This window comes from Propithecus coquereli, unplaced genomic scaffold (assembly GCF_000956105.1).
Source record: "Propithecus coquereli isolate 6110/MARCELLA unplaced genomic scaffold, Pcoq_1.0 Scaffold7, whole genome shotgun sequence".
NCBI classification, from domain to species: domain Eukaryota; kingdom Metazoa; phylum Chordata; class Mammalia; order Primates; family Indriidae; genus Propithecus; species Propithecus coquereli.
The window spans coordinates 11905207-11924709 of NW_012153062.1; the positions used below are offsets into that span (position 1 = coordinate 11905207).

At 36.5% G+C, this 19503-nt stretch overlaps 1 protein-coding gene across 1 annotated transcript in view; it reads right to left on the reverse strand.

The window, feature by feature from the left end:
• SH3GLB1 (SH3-domain GRB2-like endophilin B1) overlaps positions 1–15449 on the reverse strand; it is a 41415-nt gene extending 25966 nt beyond the window's left edge. Inside the window, exons 1-3 of the mRNA XM_012661158.1 lie at positions 15088–15449; positions 4253–4394; positions 1551–1679 (exon numbers count right to left, since the gene is read on the reverse strand). Coding sequence (XP_012516612.1) covers positions 1551–1679; positions 4253–4394; positions 15088–15159 — 343 coding nt within the window. The 5' untranslated portion in view covers positions 15160–15449. The remainder of the gene's footprint in view (positions 1–1550; positions 1680–4252; positions 4395–15087) is intronic.
• Positions 15450–19503: the final 4054 nt, after the last annotated feature.

A 19503-nucleotide genomic window follows, 5' to 3' on the forward strand; every position in this document is an offset into this window, starting at 1 on the left:
CTAAGACAAACAGATTCCCTCTAAACACCTCCCAAAAAAAAAAAAAGGAACCTCAACAAAAACCAAGAGAAAATGGAGAACCAACTCAAAGAAACCAGAAAAACGATTCAGGAAATGAATGAAAAATTCCCTAAAGAGATTGACATATTAAAGAAAAATCAGACAGAACTTCTGGAAATGAAAAATTCATTTTAGGAAATACAAAACACACTGGAAAGTTTTAAGAACAGACTAGATGAGGCAGACAAAAGAATCTCAGAGCTTAAAGACAACTCTTTTGACTTAAAACAGTCAAAAATAATGAACAGAGAATTAAGAGGAATGAACAAAGTCTATGAGAAATATGGGATTATATGAAACGCCCAAATATAAGAATCATAGGCATCCCAGAGGGTGAAGAAGAAAATGCACAAGGGCTGGAAAACCTATTTGAGGGAATAATTGAGGAAAATTTCCCTTGTCTTGTCAGAGATTTAGACATCCAAGTACAAGAAGCTCAATGAATACCTGGGAGATTTATCCCAAAAAGGCAATCACCAAGACATATAGTCATCAGACTGGCCAAAGTCAACATGAAGGAGGAACTCCTGAGAGCCGTAAGGCAAAACTGTCAAGTAACTTACAAAGGAAAATCCATCGGGCTAACCACAGAGTTCTCAACTGAGACTTTACAAGCCAGAAGGGATTGGGGTCCCCACATCTTCAGTCTTCTTAAACAGAACTGCCATCCTAGAATTTTGTATCCTGTAAAACTAAGTTTCATAAATGAAGAAGAAATATTTTTCCAGACAAGCAAACACTGAGGGAATTTGTCAAGACCAAACCTGCTCTGCCAGAAATACTCAGAACTGTATCGTATAAGGACAACATAATGGTCATCCTGAAGTGTAAAACCACCCAAAAACTAAAGCTAAGAGCTCAAATAAAGCAATAATACAAGAGGTAAAACAAAGCAATAAGGTAAAGTTGGCACAACTTTAAACCATGACTATAGAAAATCTGACATAAGTAAGAGGAAAATACAAATGAAATGTAATCCAAACCTCTAGATTACCATTGTTAATGTGTTTTGGATACTGACATTACTGTGAAATTAAAACAAAAGCACCGGTGATTTGCTGAAACACTATATGCCAAGTACTTTTAATATTAAACAAGCCCTATGAAAGTTCTAAAGAAAAAAAATTAAGTGGGAAACATATGTAAACAATAATTGCAATAGATCACAAGAAGTACTACAACATAGGTATTAGAAGATTGATAGGAGTACAAATGAAAAATTCATTTAACTAAAAAAGATATAAATATAAAAATTTATATTTTTGAAAGTTGGTAATTTTAGTACATTTTCTAAATATATGCTTAAATATATTAAATATTAAGTTGAACTATACATATTAGTCACCTCTATAGTCTCACTTCGTTCAAAATTTTAACATAAAATATTTGAAGTTAAAATTAATTCTACTAATATGTCAATGACATCTCTAAGTAGTAAAATTCTAAACATAAAGATATTTTCTTATCAGAACTGTTTGCCTTTTACTTACCATAAGCTGTCCCTGGGCCAAACTCAGTCCCTGCATCAATCATATATTGTCCCAAAAGTTCTGGGTTGTTTAAACGACTTGGAGCTTTTCTATCCAGTTTCTCATAAACAAATTCTTCTATCCTGGCATCTAGGAAAAAGGTAAAAATTACCAATGATTTCAAAAAAGCAAAGCTATTTAAAAGATTGCTTTGTTCCCCTACCATTTATTGTCTCTTAAATATGAAATTAACATTCATTCAAGCACATCTTAATATAATTTTTTATTTACATATTAGAGTATTATATAACTCTAAAATACTTATATTTTAGAAAGTTGATAAAATATCTTAGCATAAAAACATTTTAAAATAAAGCTAAAACTATTATTTGAGTATTCTGTGGGATTTAAGTTCCAGAAGAGGATCGACAGCAATTCACTTACTATTTAGTGAAGTTGCCTTTGCCCTATTTTTAGCATTTTTAACTCTGAATATATGTTCATAACTTCAAAATCAGGGATTTCCAGCTAGGAAATTATGGATATAAAGTACCTAGAAGAATCAAAAAGTCACATCTGACAGCTTTAGTGTGAGCATGTGTTCTCTCTTTTTCTTGCCTAGAGTCTAAATATAGACACAAGTGCTTAAGGAATAGAACAATCCAGGCTTGGAATAGTCTATAGACAGATCAGTAATATGATCCCTTGGCCTTAGTTTATTTAATTATGTTTTTAAAGTGCATAGACGTTACCTCTAAGTATGCATTCACTCCAAAGATTTCACCATTAAAAACAGGTTTAAAATACAAGACAAAAGATTAAATGCATTAATAAAACATTTATATAAATAGAAAGGAAAAACCAGTAAAAGCTGAATAAATACTTGGTTAGCATAATATTTAAGACCAAAAGAAATTCACATTCACATTGCCACCTAACAGTGAGGTATTTCAGTGATAAATGAGAAAATGGCTGAAGTTTCCAGAAACAATGATTAAGTATAAATTAAAATTACAATCTAAAAAGAAGCTAAGACAAACAGATTCCCTCTAAACACCTCCCATAGATTCCTACCATAATTGGAAGTTTACAGTGCTGAAAATTTAAAAAATGAGCTGAACCAGTAAGAGAAACGCCTCAGGAGTTGGCAAAAGGGTTAATTATAATACATAAAATAGGGTTTTGGAATAATACTCACTTTTGTGGCAGATTCTAGTATTAAATCAGAAGATTTATTTTTAAGCAGAAATTTAAAAATCTTTAAATTAGTTAAAACCAAAATGAGTCTTTTCAAAACATAATCATTTAGAAGACGCTACTTAAATTTCAGAACTTTCATTTTCTGACTGTGAGTGCTACCTTTGACCTATTTGGCTAAAAGTTTAAAGTTGAATCCTATGTTGACTTCATTCAGTTAACTAAAATGTTTGGTATATTGGTATATTAATAAATGTTTAATTTCAACAGGTCATAATAAAATTTTAACAAAATATGCAGATAATTCTGCTATAATGCAATCTATATTTCTATATAACATATTCTTGAAAAACTCTAGTTTTTAAAAAAATTATACACTAAAAATAACACAGGGCTTATAGGAAAAACAGAGTTGGGACTGACCACTCAAAAATCTATGAAACTTTGTAACCAGAGCACAAACAAAAAACAAAACAATTTTGTTACTACTTCATGACACAAAAGCCTAGGAGCTGGAAGGAATTGTGTATTTCTCTGTTTACCAGTCATGAGCTTATTTTCCATTCAGAAAACCATGTACAGAACAGATTATATATTTGGGAATCAGTGAATAGAGCAAGGAACAAGAGGAAAAATACCTATTACTTTTTTAAAGTGCCATGGCATATAATTTAAATGACCTTAAATAAATAATTACTACATGGTGTCTAAAGATAATAAGCCTGACTCAAAGTATGAAGGCTATTTTAAAAGGTTACTACAATTTAACAAAAAAGACACAGAATTACTAATATTTGCACAGTGCTTGAAGTTTAAGTTAGAATCTAAAAGTAAGTTTATGGCATTTCGCAACACGGTGACAGTAACATTGGGGAAAAGAGAAGAAAAGCATGTATTTTTGCCTTTCTCCTTCAGTTTTGATAGGCAAAACTCATAGTTAAAGGACTGGATGTCAATATATGTAGTTCTAGTCCAAGTTTCACTTTTAATTAGGTAGGCTACGTTGGACAAGATGCTAACTTGTAAGTTTCATTCAATAAATTACTGTGCACCTTATCTGCAAGGTTGTTGAGTTATCTGAAAAATCTCAGTTGTATGAAAATCAAATGAAATACTTAATGTGAAAATATAAAACTTAACATAAAAAACTGGTAACTATGTAAGTATCTAAATAATTTTCTCTTAATTATTTAGGGACAATTCTTCCCTGTATAAAAAGGGAAAATGTCTTTATCTTCACAGTCCCCTCATGGCTCTTAAAATTGAGTCTGAATTTTGAATTTCTGACTGAAATTGAGGTTTCAACAGGATTCTACAAAAGTGTGAAAAATGTCATTTGTAAATTTGTTAGAGAGCACAGAGAAGAAATGTCTATCATCTCTTCTACACGAAAGCACATACACACAAATCCTGAAGCCACAATCAAAAAATCTGGTTATTAAAGTCATTAAAACTTTTTTTTAACATTAAAAAACCCACTAGTAGTATTAATATTTAAGGTAGACAAGAGGTAAAAAGTTTCTTACTTGGATTTGGCTGCAATAACACTTCAGTTTGTTTCATTATTTTTTCTGTCCATATTTTGGTACATTCAGCTTTGCTAAGGAGGTTCTCTAAGTGAGCATCCAATTCTGTCTTCTCAGCCTGGCCAAGCTTTTCTTCTGTGAACTGTTATTGATCATTAAAAAAAAAAAATGTACCTCAAATGTTAGGAAACTATATAAATAAGTAAAAAGTAAACTCAAATCCAAACAATCCTAAACATACAAATATCTGTGGCTCTAGGTTTGTTTGTAAGCCATTGCTTGTGAATGCTCTTTTTGCCTCTATGGTAATTTATCTATACCTCTTTCGTGGCATTTATGACAACCTTATCTTACAGTTATCACATATCCTTAGTTATGCTAAAATGCATGGTGTGAATTCTGTAGAAAACACAGTATATTGCTTGGTATATAAAGTATATAAATATTTCTTACATATAAAGGTAGGATATCATAATGGTAAGGAGTTAAGAGCTTTGAGTCAGTTGGATCTGAATTCAAATCATGACTGCACCACTAACTGCATGACCTGAGTGAGCTTTTGAATATTTTTCCTTTAGTAGCCTCTATCACAAAAGAGACAATACATATTTTACAGTGTTTTGAGTACTAAGATTATGTATGTAAATCACTTTGTTCGGTGCCTGATAATTATTTAAATTTAAAAACAGATGTTTATGTTTATTGTGGTTTATGCATTATTGGCACTTTAATCACACCTATTTAGATAGGCTTTTATGGGATGTTCTGGGAAACTGTCACTTGTTTCTTTAAGATATGTTCCAGCAATTTACAGACTAACTTTTGGAACATCCTATTCATACTGTGGAAGCATCTTTTAAAAATCATAAAATGTGGTTAATAATATAATAAAAATTGATTTGTTGAGTATGTTTGAATGTATTGATGCTTGAGGAAAGGCAGCATTGCCTCTACAATAATAAAAAGGTAAAAAGATTCCATGTAGATCTAGAGGCTTCTGGATACTTTTAATTAAACACTAGAGGTGATGACTCAAACTGTTTTATCACGTATCATTTTCCTCTAGAACAGGTGGCTTTCTCCCATCTTATCACTAGCACTAATTCTATGCTCAGTCATAATTCACTTCTAGCTAACAAAACAATGTTCATCTTGCCTTTTGTCACTTTTATTTCTTAAAATCTCTTTTGCTGCTCTGTCTTCTGAATTTTGTTAATCTGTTTCTTTCAGCCTCCTTCTTCTTGGTCTAATACTTTGAGTTTACTATCAGCACTTTTAGCTAAAGGGTCCTCTAGAATATTATCCTTAGACTTCTGGTTACGACCCCCACTGAAGGACCTGATCAGGGGCAAGAAATAACAGCTGAAACAGCTTTTGTCAAACCTTGGGTCTTTTTGAGACTGGCCTATAGCCAAGCCCTGACCAATGGGTGGAACTGAAAATAGCAGTTCCGAAGCTATTACCTAAGCCCATAAACTTGCAGTATACAGTTAGAGGATTGGGCACTGGGCAAAAGTGAACCCTGATCCTAGGGTCAAGCGGGATAAACTATGCAACCTCATTCTTAAGAGAAAATCTGGTATTCTTTATAGATCCCTGAAGATTCTAAGTGAGAGACCTCCTCCTAGAATTTTTATGTATGTTCAAACTGTACCACCAATGGTTAGACAGAATATCTCCCAGATAAAGCAACCAATAGGAAGGAAAGAAAAGGAATACACCCAGGTGAACATCATCTATAAAGAATGACAGAAGAAAAAATTTTCACTCGGCACCTTAAAAACTGGAACCACATATATAAAGTTCCCCTTAATAAGCAAGTATAGTCATTTGTTTGTTCATTTCATTCTGTCCTTCAACAAATATTTATTAAGAACCTATACATATACATATATATGCTAGGCATTATTTTAAGCACATGAGTATCAGCAGTCAACAAAAACAATATTTCTGTTCTTAGGAAGCTTGCATTTTAATGGGAAAGATAAATAATAAATAATTTGATAATAAGGATACAAAGGTATAAAGATGATAAAGGACCCATATAGGTGGTTCTATCGTTTCCAAGTGACATAACGAATGCAAGTACAGAGAAGAATTCATTCTTGGTGGGGGGGCGGGGTGGGAAACAGGAGAATCAGGGAAGGCTTCAGTGGGGAAGGGATGGATGACTTGGACCCAGATAGGGGAGCAGGAGTTTGAGGAACATGAGATGGGGGTGGTTAGACAAATAGCATCTCTGAGCAAGTAACAAATGATCTGCAACTGAAAGATAGGAACTATGTAAAGATCTAAGGAAGGAGTTATATAGTACTCTGATGACTTATCTTCTAGTTGTACTTATTTCTGTGGAATCATTAGCATCACCTTTATGCATATTAAATATTAATTTTGTAGAAATCCTCAATTTATATTTAATAACCAATAATGAATAAAAGAAAAAATTGACAGATCAATAATTTAAAAATCAGTATTTATTAGGTCTTTGTGTAAGGCACTCTTCTAAGAACAAGAAGATGTGGTCTCTTGTTATATAGAAGAACTAAATGAAAAATATAAAGCAGTATGAACCTACAGGCCTATTTTTTTCAGTACATAAAATGTTATACTTTAACAGATATTTTATAAATATACTGGAATTAAAGGTACAGACTAGAAATCACTAAAAAATGTTTATAAATAGTGATTAAAGAAATAGTCACTGAGTTTATTTGACATAAGTTAGGATTCAGGGCAAGTTTTCTCCTGATAGTATTACAGAGAACCAACAATTAATTATTTATTTGGTAAATATTTCAATCTTCAGATCAAAAGGCCTGTTTGCTTAATTATTTAATATTATCTTTATGACTCTCATGATACTGTCTCTCAGGTATCTCTCATTACATACACATAAGATTCCACAAACAAAATGAGTAGGTTACTATTCTAGTTCAGAAGGACAAACACACACACACATACAAACAATGTAAGGGACCCTCATATCTGAGTGAGACAGTCTGATCGTATAATAGAAAACCTGTTTAGAAAAATAGCGGTTCTGTAGGACGGTCCACAGAAACAATGTATTTAAGAACTCAGTAATAAATTCTACCTGATGTTTACTGACATTTTCTAAGAGTGAAAACAGTTGTTATTTTTCACTCTACCTAAATCTGTGCTTCACATTTTGGTACATTATATACGGTTCTGCCTTGTCTTTTAATTTTTTAAATGTTTTCTGTTTTCAACAAGACCATTTACATCTTTCTTATACTTCTGTATTCTTAAAAATGTCAAGGCATAGTATATGTTCAAAAATACCATATACTAAGCTGTGCATTTTGTATCAACTACTGAAAAGAATCTTAAAATATAGGTAAGAATCATAATTTTAGTAATAAATACATTGAGGCTTAGAGCAATTAAACGTTTTGTCCAAGGTGTCAGTGTTGGGATTCAATCTCACATCTGTTTGAATTATAGTCTTATTATGCTATAAGACCCTTCTAGTAAATACTTGATTTCAATAAATTAATATTTTTCTATTTTTTATTTTTTTAAAGAGACAGGGTGTTAACTCATTGCCTGGGCAAGAGTGCAGCAGTGTGATCATAGCTCACTGCAGCCTTGAACTCCAGGGCTCAAGTGATCCTCCTGCCTCAGCCTCCTGAGTAGCTGGAATTACAGGGATGTGGCATAATGCCCAGCTAATTTTTTTTTTTTTTTTTTAGTAGAGATGGGAGTCTTGCTGTGTTGCTCAGGCTGGTCTCCAACTCCTGGCCTCAAGTGATCCTTCCTCCTCAGCCTCCCAAAGTGCTGGGATTACAGGTGTGAGCCACTGTGCCCTGACCTATTTTTCTATTAATATTTCCATCATCGTTATCCAAACATATTCTGCGCCTCCTTGCCTCTGTGTCTTTGTTCATAGCAGTCTGGACAGTGGTCTCCTCTAGTCCATCTGTGCTGCCTATAAAATATTCAATAGTTATTCACCAAATTATGGGTTACTTAGGCTGGGCAGGGTGGCTAACGCCTGTAATCCCAGCACTTTTGGAGGCTGAGGCAGAAGGACCACTTGAGGCCTGGAGTTCTAGAACAGCCTGGGTAACATAGTGAGGTCCTGTCTCTTCAAAAAAAAAAATATATATACACACACACACAAATAAAAATAGCTGGGCATGGTGGTGTGTGCCTATGGTCCTAGCTACTTGAGAATCTGAGACAGAAGGATCACTTAGCTTGAGCCCAGGAGTTGGAGGCTGCAGTGAGCTATGATCATGCCACTGCACTCTAGCCTGAGCCAGATCCTGTCTCTTAAAAAAAAAGGGGGGGGCTGTAACCTAAATCCTATAATGAATGAAAAAAGTGGGGGGGGGAGGGACCGACACACAGGAAGAACATTGCTAATGTTATATTTTTACAGTGAAATTATAAATTTAAATCTTATTGCTTCTAAAGGATTCTGTCCATCGTTAATTAGAAGTTATGTTGTATTAAGATAACAAAATATAATATTTAACACATACATTTTTCTCTAAAACCTTTTAAATAATGCATCTACTAAGAAAATTATGAGTTATCTCAACTAAATCAAGATTTAAATTACTAATCAAAAAATATTTATGGAGCATATATACATTTTCTGCTACTGCAAGATGAACAGGGTCTGACATGGTTCTTGCCCTCAAGGATTTTATGATCTAGCTAGGATAATACAAACAATGACAAAAGACCTATTCATTCTTTTTTAAAAGGATCCCTTTCCTAGTTACCAAAAATTTTTACATTAACCCATAAAAATTTTAGTTTTCAACAATTTAAGTCCCAAATCATTACTGACTTTGTAATTTCTTCACAAAAGTATTAATCAGAAATTACAGTTGATTTTAAACATATGTTTTAATGAATGGATAGCAGTACAGTTTAATAATTAATAACTTACAATAAAAGTCAGAATGTAAATAAGTCATGGAAATTCAAACACGTTCTCTAAAATGTAATTTGATATACAATTTTTCATAACATTTCATTTGTAATATAGTAAAATAGCATGAGAACAGAAGAAAATTTAATCCCCTTTCCTATATGTATTTTTTCTAAATATTGTTTTAAGAAAAGGATTGTCTTTGATTCCGCCACATTGTGCCAGGCACTGTAATCCTTTCTTTTACTACAGGAGAGGCACATAGTCTACAGTATGAAATAAGAAGCCTGGATTAAATACTCTACTGTTTAGAAAGAAAAAAAAAAGACTACAAGTAAAAAGGCTGTGTGATCAAAGACATCTATTTAATGTAAACATGAATCATCAATTCTTTGCTTGGGTTAGAGTAATACTCCAAAAGTAATCTAAACTTTAAATTAGAATATAACACAGATTCTGAATATAATGTATTAGCAAACTGTAAAATGGATACTTCTTCACTGGTTCTCAATTTTGGCTGCTTTTTAGAATTACTTGGGGGAGCTTTCAAAAACACTGATGCCTAATGCAACCCCTAAAATTCCAATTTAAATTGGACTGAGGTACAGCCTATATATGGCATTTTAAAGGAATCCCCAGGTATTTTAAGTGCAGCCAAGACTGAGAACCACTGTTCTAAGCTCATACATAATTATTTAAATATGTATCACTTGGTTTAGTGCATGCTGCATTTCTTTCTTCTTTTGTCCATTTAGGTATTTCTGTTGCTATTACTATCACTTCACTGGGCTGAAGTTTTGCTTCAAATCTATCAATTGTGTTTAAGTTCTATCATTAAATTTGTTTCCAAAGAATATTTAAGTAATTGACCTAGATGTTGATCATCTTAAATATAGGAGCATAGTAATTGAAGTACATAAATTGGGTGTGGGTTAGTAAGAAAGAGTTTAGGAACATTTGTAGGTTCTAACATAATGTAAGAATACATTCAAGAAATATGATGATTTGAAAAGTCTTGTAGATTTTCTAATTATCTCATTCATGTAGTACATAAATGTAAATTTTAACAACAGGTTAACAAACTATCTTCTATCTAGTTTACTAAATTAATGCCAATAGCATCAAAGGATGTGAAAACAGTTTTAACTAACACTAAACATGCAGAGTTATTACATAATGAGAAAATGTACGGACTTTGAATGTGACATGTTTTACTTATTAAAATTTGAGGGACATGGTGAAGCTATCAGTTTAAATTCTAGAAAGAAAGAGATTTCAGAAGGGCTTCAGAGAAAGTTGTTTGGCCAAGTTGGAACTCCAGACAGGGTCTGACAGGAGCTAGCCGATGGCAGCATCATATTCATTTTTACGTCTCTAGCTTAGACACAAATTACCCTTGCTGAAATAGATGGGAGATCAACGCCAACCTTGAAACTATATTTTAAAGACTTTTTTCCTTAGAAAATAGCTGGCATTCATGAAATTCACAGTATAACTTTAATAATCAATTCAGACAAAGTGTTAAAAAATTAAAATGAACCCCTTCCCTAAGTAATTTGGTTTGAAAAAATTTTAAAAGTATATGCTCTTATTTTAAAGATGGTGAGTAAAGTTGTTTCAATGTCAATTCTGAATTAAAAATGCATCTCTTGTTTCTTCGTCCACTTGAAAGATCTAGCAAATGAAGAATAGTAATTCACAAAATGGATATTTACTACAAAGAATAACATGTTTAATTATGATAAATTTGGGACTAAACTATGAATTCCTTGAGGGCAAGAACTGGGTCTCTTTGTATCTTTCGATGTCAAGTACCTAGGAGGTACTCAATAAATGTAGGTTGAACAGTTTAATATTTTAGACTGACATTAGTTAACTTCAAGGTCAGCGAGTATGTTAGGAAAATACTAATAAAGATAACAATTATTTAACATGCTAAATGATTCTTGTTGCCCTTCAAAGACTAATCTTTGCATATGGACACTACTTGTTTGGCTAAAAAGATATAAAAATTAACATGAACCACACTGGATGCTGTGAGAGGGGAATAAGAAAGAAACAGAGTTGATACAATAAGTAAATACAAACTTATTAAAGCTGTGAAAGCCGTAAGAGTTACAGAATTTTAGAGCTCTAAGGGATCTTATATAATAGTTCATTAGAACAAAAAATGTCACATGACCATATAGAATTGAAAAATGATACAGGATTTCACATCAAGCTCTTGTGGTCTGAGAAGCCTTCATAGTTGAGATGAACTTAAAGCTTTACCTTGAGGGAAGGAAAGAAAAGGCAGCGAGGGAGTGGAGGACACTCAGCAGAGCTTAACTGTGTGAACAAAAAGCCTGGAGTCAGAAAAGTGTAAGATATTTTGAAATTTAAAAAATAACTTGATCGAATACAGTGTTTATATGAGTGAGGGAAAAGACCAGATTGTAAGGGAGTATTTGATGCTCACCTATGGAGTCTGGACTGAAAAGACTGATTCTAAGAACCAATAAATGGCTTTTAAAACACCAGTAATGTAACAATTTAAGGAGGATAAATTACCCAATGCTTTTGTAGTCTATTGTCTTGAGGTAGTTAAAAATAAGCACCCAAATGGACTAGTTAATAAATAGTCCTACTCATTTATATATTCAACCTTATATCCTTTTTTAAAATACCAAGATTTATAAACAAATTTTAAAAGGGGAGAGTGGAGTGGTGATGAGACCCTTTTATTTGCTTTAATGGTTTGATCTAACCTTTTGAAAACAAGAAACATGTTCAATTTTTAACTTAAAATTTTTTTAATAAAATGAAAAACACATGGCAGCTGGCCAACTAAAGAATGGCCTATTCCTTAAGGTACAATTTGATTTGAATGACAATTATTATTTATATGAAATATGAAAGCTTAATTTCCTCCCTACTGTTCTTATTGCTTATAAAGAGATACCGGCATAGCTCTTAAGCTATTCTTAGCATGAAACTTAGTACTTTGGCATCATACTGATGTCAACATAATTTAGTGTAGAAACTTAGGTACTAAAATACTGAAATGAGAAAGCGGTGTTTTATTGAAAATTACCACACAGCATTCCAAATTTCACACATTATATTTTAGAAACATCTTTTTCTTATACATTTTATTTTTAAAAAAGTATTGTGGAAAATATCAAATTATACAAAAATATAACAGTATAATGAAAAATGTATAATAAAACCTCATGAACCCATAACCTAGCTTCAACAACTATCAGCATTCTGCTAATCTTATTTCAACTACTTCCCTTTTTTTCTGAAATATTTTAAAGCAAATCTCAGACATGGTGTAAATTTATTCATAAATAGACACATTAAAGGAGCCTGTTTCTCCTGAAATTTTTCGCTTCTTAATAAATGGCTCAAGCTAAAATCTTGGAGTCATCCTTGACTCATCTTTCTCTCACACCTCAGAGCCAATTTGACAGTCAATACCGTATAGATTTCGAACCTCCCCTGCTACCACTGTCATCTAAACCACAATCACCTTTTGCTATGCTAGGGCCATGCCTCGCTAACTGGTCTCCCTAGTAGCCCTGTAACCTCTTTGTACTTGTTCCCTCTGCCTGCAATGCTTTTCTTCAAACACATAAAAATAAGCACACACAAACAAACTGGGGTTTTGTCACTTCCTGAAGGTCTCTTTGAATTTCATCCTATCCAGACTTGTCCTGACCATCTTACCTAAACAACATGGCAACAATCACCATCCCTACCATTACCCTATTCCTCTGGCCATTTTTTCCATAACTACCTGATGTATTTACAACTCTGTTTTCTGCAAGAATATAAGCTCCAGGAGGGCAGATTCTTTGTCGATTTTATTCACTGTAGTATCACCAGTGTCCATAATAGTGATAGGCAGACCTGGAGTGGGCACTTAAACATTTAAGACTGAAAAGAAAATTATTTGATAGCTAACAGATTAGGACAGAATTTAAAAACTTCTTCCTAAAGAATCCGAAACAATAAGTGATTAAAATTCATTTGGGAAGTACACCTTTTGAGGGTTTTGCTAGATTTAGTTTTTTAAATCCAGTCTATCAACAATTTAAATCCGGTTAAATTCTAGTAAACAAGTCCTATTTAAGCAGTGTGAGTTATGTACCTGAAAAATATCTAACTATATTTAAAAGAGTGGGTTTATATAATGTCAAGTCTGCAATAAGCATCTAGAATTATATATAGTTAATCATTACTAAAACAAAAATACCAGAGGCTCTAATCCTCTATTGTAGTCAATATTAAGCCTAAAAGTAGTGTCTCACAAATCAAAATTCATTTCAGACCCTCAATTACTGATTCTTCTTGGCCCTTGTGTTTGAACTATTAGAAGTAGGCTAATTTGAACGAAAAAATTATTTTAGCTGTAAAGGTTCAATGTCTTTGCGATATATCTTATATTTTAGGGGAGGAGGGGGAGAAAAGGGTTAAGGCAGCTAGCTTATTACTCACCATTCAGATTTTAGATCTTGGAAACCAAAAGCTAGAAGGAATTTCCCATTTCTTAAGTGTTATTTGCTGCTCATATTGAAATGCTCATATTGTACCAGATAATCTTTAAGGTCTCTCTAGGTCACAACATTCTATTATTCTATATATCTTAAACCTGCAATGCTTACCCAGGAAGAAAAAGCAGCTTGCAGTAGGTCAGACAGCACCTGGTTATTTACTAGCCACACAAGTTAAGCAAGTTACTAAACTCTGAGGCTGCTTCCTCATATTAAAGGGGGGTTAATAACATCTATCTGGCAAAGTTATGGAAAGGACTAAAGAGAACATGTTAAATGCATAACAAAGTGCTTGACATACAGTTTTTTCACAATGTCGGCAGCTATTACCTTGCTCTAACGCTATCATTCTTTTGCCAAGGATAGTGCAATGTAGGATCAACTGTGCCAATAAAATTGGGGCAAAGGAGACAAGAAAAGTTGGTACACTTCAGTACAAATTTGGTATATATATTAGAAAATTATTTTTGTTTTCTCTTTACAAGAAAATGTTGCTACTGTGACTGTCATTAAACACCAGATTGTTTACAACCCATGTTGTGAAATTTACATCTGTTCATAGATTTAACTGAGTTGGCATAATGTGGGCGATGACTGTAGGAAACTGTCCAAGTTCCCTACTACTGACACTTCCTTGATTGCAGAATACGAAGAGGTAGTCAACTTTTCCCCTTAAAGTGTGTTTGAAATATACCACTGGCAGTACAGCCATAACAACATGATTCTTCTCCCATCTCTCTCTTGCTCTACAGCTGGTGCTTCTCATTTTGAAAATGAGAACGTGTCCAAACTCCAGGTTTCCAGTGGCCTTGGTAAAATCTGAACGCCAACTGACGATCTCTATTCCCCCGGGGGCTGCCAAGTCTAGGGGCAGTCCCTTCAGGGAGAGAGGGGGCTGGAGGGAACTGTATCTGCGACTGACTGGCTTGAGGGGCAGGAAAAGGAAACTTCCTTCTTGGACTCGGAGGGGAGGGTGAGAGAGACGAAAGGAAAGGGTGGGGGTGGTGCAAGAATGGCTCGTGTTTCGGTTACCCCGCCGGACTCGTAAGGCCTCCGCCAGCCCCGCGATGGAGGTCACACCCGCACTGGCGTCGTGGAACCAGAAAAGCCGACAGTGCAGCACCTCGGTCCGAGGGCGAACTCAAGAAGGTGTCCTCCAGCGGAAGAAAGCTCCTGGCCCCGTCCCCACCCCGCCTCGCTTCCCGGGGAGCGGCGGTTGGCCGGCAGCGGGGCAGAAAACCGCCGCCGGGCCCCGGAGGGGCACCGGGCCGCGCCCATTACCCAGGCTTCTGGCTGCAGCAGGCCCGCCGGGCGCTCTGCGAGGCCGGGGTGCGGGGAGCCCCTCACTGGCTCTCGCTGGGCGCCGCCACCCCTTGTCCCCACCGCGGTACCTGCACGGCACGACTGAGGAAGGTGCCTGCGTCGGCCGCCAGCTTCTTCACATTGAAGTCCATGATGTTCATCCTGGGCGGCAGCCGGGCGGAGCCGCCGGCTGATCTAGCCGGGAGGAGGAGGCACCGCGGCAGGGCTGGGGCGCCGGGGGCAGACGTGGTAGGTGGAGGGAGGCGGCGCCAGCCCCGCCGCCTCAGCTGTCGTTTCCCTGAGGGGGGAGGACGAGGTGGGGCGAGGGAAGAGAAGGAGGGCCCCAGAGCAGGCCGCGCCCTGGCGGCGGCGGCCCAGAAGCTGAATCCGGCAGGCCTGGAGTGCGGCGGTTAGTATCGGCGCCGGCCGCGGCGGACGAGCTGGAGACCGACCCGACCCGACCCGACCCGACCCGACCCGACCCTGCGATGTGGAGCCGGGTCTCCCACGGAGGAAGCGAGCGCCGGCCGCTGGGCGGAGCCTTTATGGAGGTTATCGCGGGAACAGCGCCCCCTTGAGGATTGCGGCGGCCCAGCCCCGGGGCGCGTCGGGAGCTCCTCCCGGCTCCAGTGGACAGTGCGGCGAGGGGCGCGCCGCTGGGTCGCAAGGCCGCAGCGTCATGGCACGTTTGCCCATTAACCTCTGAGAATCCACAGCGGAGACAACACAAATGCCCCTTTTTGTTTTAAGAGGAAATGTGGAAGTTAACAGCATAGGATTACAATATCTATGAAATTAGAACCAACAGGCCCTCGTCATCTTGTAGCTCCCGCGTGCCACGCTGGACTCTGAGGCCTGCATGTCAGTCAGGGAACGTTTGCAGATCAGTGTTGAATTTATTGTTCCCACCGAACCTGTTCATTCATTCCGCATAGTTGAGTACCTACTGTGTGCTAGGCGCTGATTCAGGTGCTGGAGATAGCATGCTGAATAAGACATCATCCTGCCCTCAAGCTCAGTCAGGTTACTTGACAACCTTTGGGGACTTACCCACTCCCACCAGAAGCTCTGTAACTATTTGCTGCTGCAAGGACTTTGTGACTACTTTAAGGCAGCAGGCGCGGGCTGGATTACAGTTCAACACTAGGTGCCTACAAAGCACAGTGCCAGGTGGAGGACAGAAAGAAGTATAAGATGGTGAGTGAGATAGGAAAGCCCTTAACAATTCAGCTTGACTAATTTTAATAACAAATGAGAATAGGATGTGAAATCTATTCAAAAACCTGTCATTCAAGTAACTTCTTAAGAAACCTTCCTGGTACAGCCTATGCTTGAACGAAGTTACAACAGGTACAAGCATAGAAGGAGATACGTTGGTATTTCAAGAATAAGAATATTTTTTGTGTGGTTTTGCCCTTTTAATACAATAGGGCTGGGAAAAAGCGGGCCCAGCAGGCAATGAAATGAGCTCACATTCAGGCTTCAGTATTTTACTATAACAGCAGTCACAGATGAAATAGCTGTTGTTAAAGGTTGAAAGATGAATGCAGTAAAAGCATTATAAGGACAAACAGATAACATATAAATATTTGTGTTTTTATTCTTTGTTGTGGTAATAGAAACAGTCATCTCCTTCTACGGTAACTCCAATATAATGCAATCTCCCAGGTTTGAAATACCCCATATTGCTTTCATTTCAACTTATTTTTCCAGAAATATGGAAATGTGATCTTCCTATCCCATTTATTGTCTATTTTAGTACTTTATGTGGAAAAACATTTACCCTCTCTCTAGATCTCTGTCTTTAAAATAGGTGTATTTGCCATAACCTATGTTCATCTCTGCAAAAGGATCACAAAACCTTGTCCACCATTAGGGGAAAGAACCCTGGATCCTTTTCCTCAAATGTTTCTTCTCAGATTCAGAAAACGCTTCTTCCTTTTGAGTCCTTTATAGCTGTAATCCAGCTTGCCACTCTGCTTAAGATGCCTACCTTACTCTCATATACCTTTATTCTCAGCCTTTGGTAATTTTTCTTTACAGAGAAAATATAAATCATCATACTATTTGGCAGGAGCATCTTCAACAAAATTCCCTTATTTCCACCTCCTGTCCTCTCCACACTCCTTCCCCCATTATTACCAAATGTTTCAAAGGAAGAGGTGTTCAGGTGTTCTGAGGAGAGCCACTGTTCTCTCTTTTTTTTTTTTTTTGAGATAGAGTCTCACTGTGTTGCCCAGGCTAGAGTGCCGTGGCGTCAGCCTAGCTCACAGCAACCTCAAACTCCCGGGCTCAAGCGATCCTCCTGCCTCAGTCTCCCGAGTAGCTGGGACTACAGGCATGCGCCACCATGCCCGGCTAATTTTTTCTATATATTTTTAGTTGTCCGATTAATTTCTTTCTATTTTTAGTAGAGACGGGGTCTCGCTCTTGCTCAGGCTGGTCTCGAACTCCTGAGCTCAAACAATCTGCCAGCCTTGGCCTTCCAGAATGCTAGGATTACAGGGGTGAGCCACCGCGCCTGGCCGAGAGCCACTGCTCTCTTAATCTTGGCTGCACATTGGCATTACCTGGAGACTTTAAGCAATCACTGATGCCTGGATCACCCCCCAGAGTGTAGACTGGGCATTGTGATGTTTAGAAGTTCCCTTAGGTGATTATAATGTGTGACCAAGGTTGAAAATGAACCCATCATCCTCTAGAATTTGTTCTACCCTTTGTCTACAGATAGATCCCATTTCTCTTACCAGATGTGAATCCGCAAGGACAGCAACCATTTCCTACTCATTTTTATGGTCTACATGCCTGGCAACATAGTAGATTCTCAAATAATTTGTTAAATAAATAAAGTAATCAAGTCAAGATGCGTACAGTTTTAGGCTCTTTTCTGATACCACCCACCTCAACCTAAATTTCCAACCACCTGTGAGCTTGTTATAGTTTGCTTTTCTTGAAGTTGCTCCTCTTCTTGGGTTTCCTACATTGGTAAGTTGAATCGTATGCCCCAAATCACCTAAACCAGAAATCTGAGTCCCCTTTGTTCCTCTTATTTCCCACCTCCAACTGATCTAGTCTTGATATTTTTTTCCTCTGGAATGTTTCTCATCTTTATCCTCTTCTTTAAAAAATTTTTAACTTGAAACAATTTCAAACTAACAAAAAAGTTGCAAGAACAGCACAAAAACTTCTGTATACCCTTTGCCTAGAAACCTCACTCAAGCTTTGCCAGTTACTCCAATACTGTTTTTACAGCAAAAGCATCCAAGTCAAGATCATGCGTTGCACCCAGTTGGCATGTTGCTCAATCCTCCTTCAGTCTGAAACAGTTCTTCAGGCTTTTCTTGACACTGTCCCTTCTCCTTTCTTCCTTTAGAGTTAACAACTATTCTTAAATTGGTATGATTAATTTCTGTTATGCTTTTGTAATGTCATTGAATTTATATGTCTGTAAGTGATACTACTATATTATATTTTTAAACTGGGTAAACGGTATCATATAGATGTATCCTTTTGCAATTAAAGATTTAACACTTTGGTTTGTTGTGTCTTCTGACTCATTCTTTGTAGATTGCTTCCTTTTGTGTCTTATACCTCATAGCTTTTTTAAAAAAACAGACTCATTTTTAGTGATCTTAAAAAAATATATCTTTTGTCAGAGATCCAAGGTAATCATTGGCCAGTGAGCGATTTTTATATGAATTTCTTTATTGTAAAACTAAATCAGTGGAAGTACAAGCCATGATATAAATTGTCAAGGGAAATCTTTTTTCCCCCCTTTCAGAGGTTATGCCATGACAGAAAAGCTTGTTTGTCATCTCATTGTTCCAGGGGGTGGTTTTTATGTAATCTATCTACACTTTCACTGAGGTACAGAACTTCATGGGTTTTTAATTTATGTGTGTGTATGAGGGCATGAAATGAGGGAAGGCACTCATAATTACTGATTTCTGCTTGCACCAAGGGCCCAAGGTTTTATCTGTTTACCACGTGTTTTTAAAAAGAGTAATTATTTTAAATTGATAAATAAAAATTGTATATACTGTATTGTGTACAACATGTTTTGGAATATGTATACATTGTAGAATGGCTAAATTGAGCTAATTAATATATGCATTACTTCACATGCTTATCATTTTTGTGGTGAAAACACTTAAAACGTACTTAGCAATTTTCAAGAATACAATATGTTATCTGTCATACAACAGATCTCTTGACCTTATTCTTCCTATTTAACCAAAATTTTGTACTGTTTGACCAATATCACTCATCTTTCCACCTCCCACTTATCCTCACCCCTCCTAACCACCATTCTACTCTTTGCTTCTGTGAGTTCATCTTTGTTTGTTTGTTTGTTTGTTTTTGAGACAGAGTCTTACTCTGTTGCCTGGGCTAGAGTGCCATGGTGTCAGGCTAGCTCACAGCAACCTCAGACTCCTGGGCTCAAGCGATCCTTCTGCCTCAGCCTCCCAAGTAGCTGGGACTACAGGCATGCGCCACCATGCCCG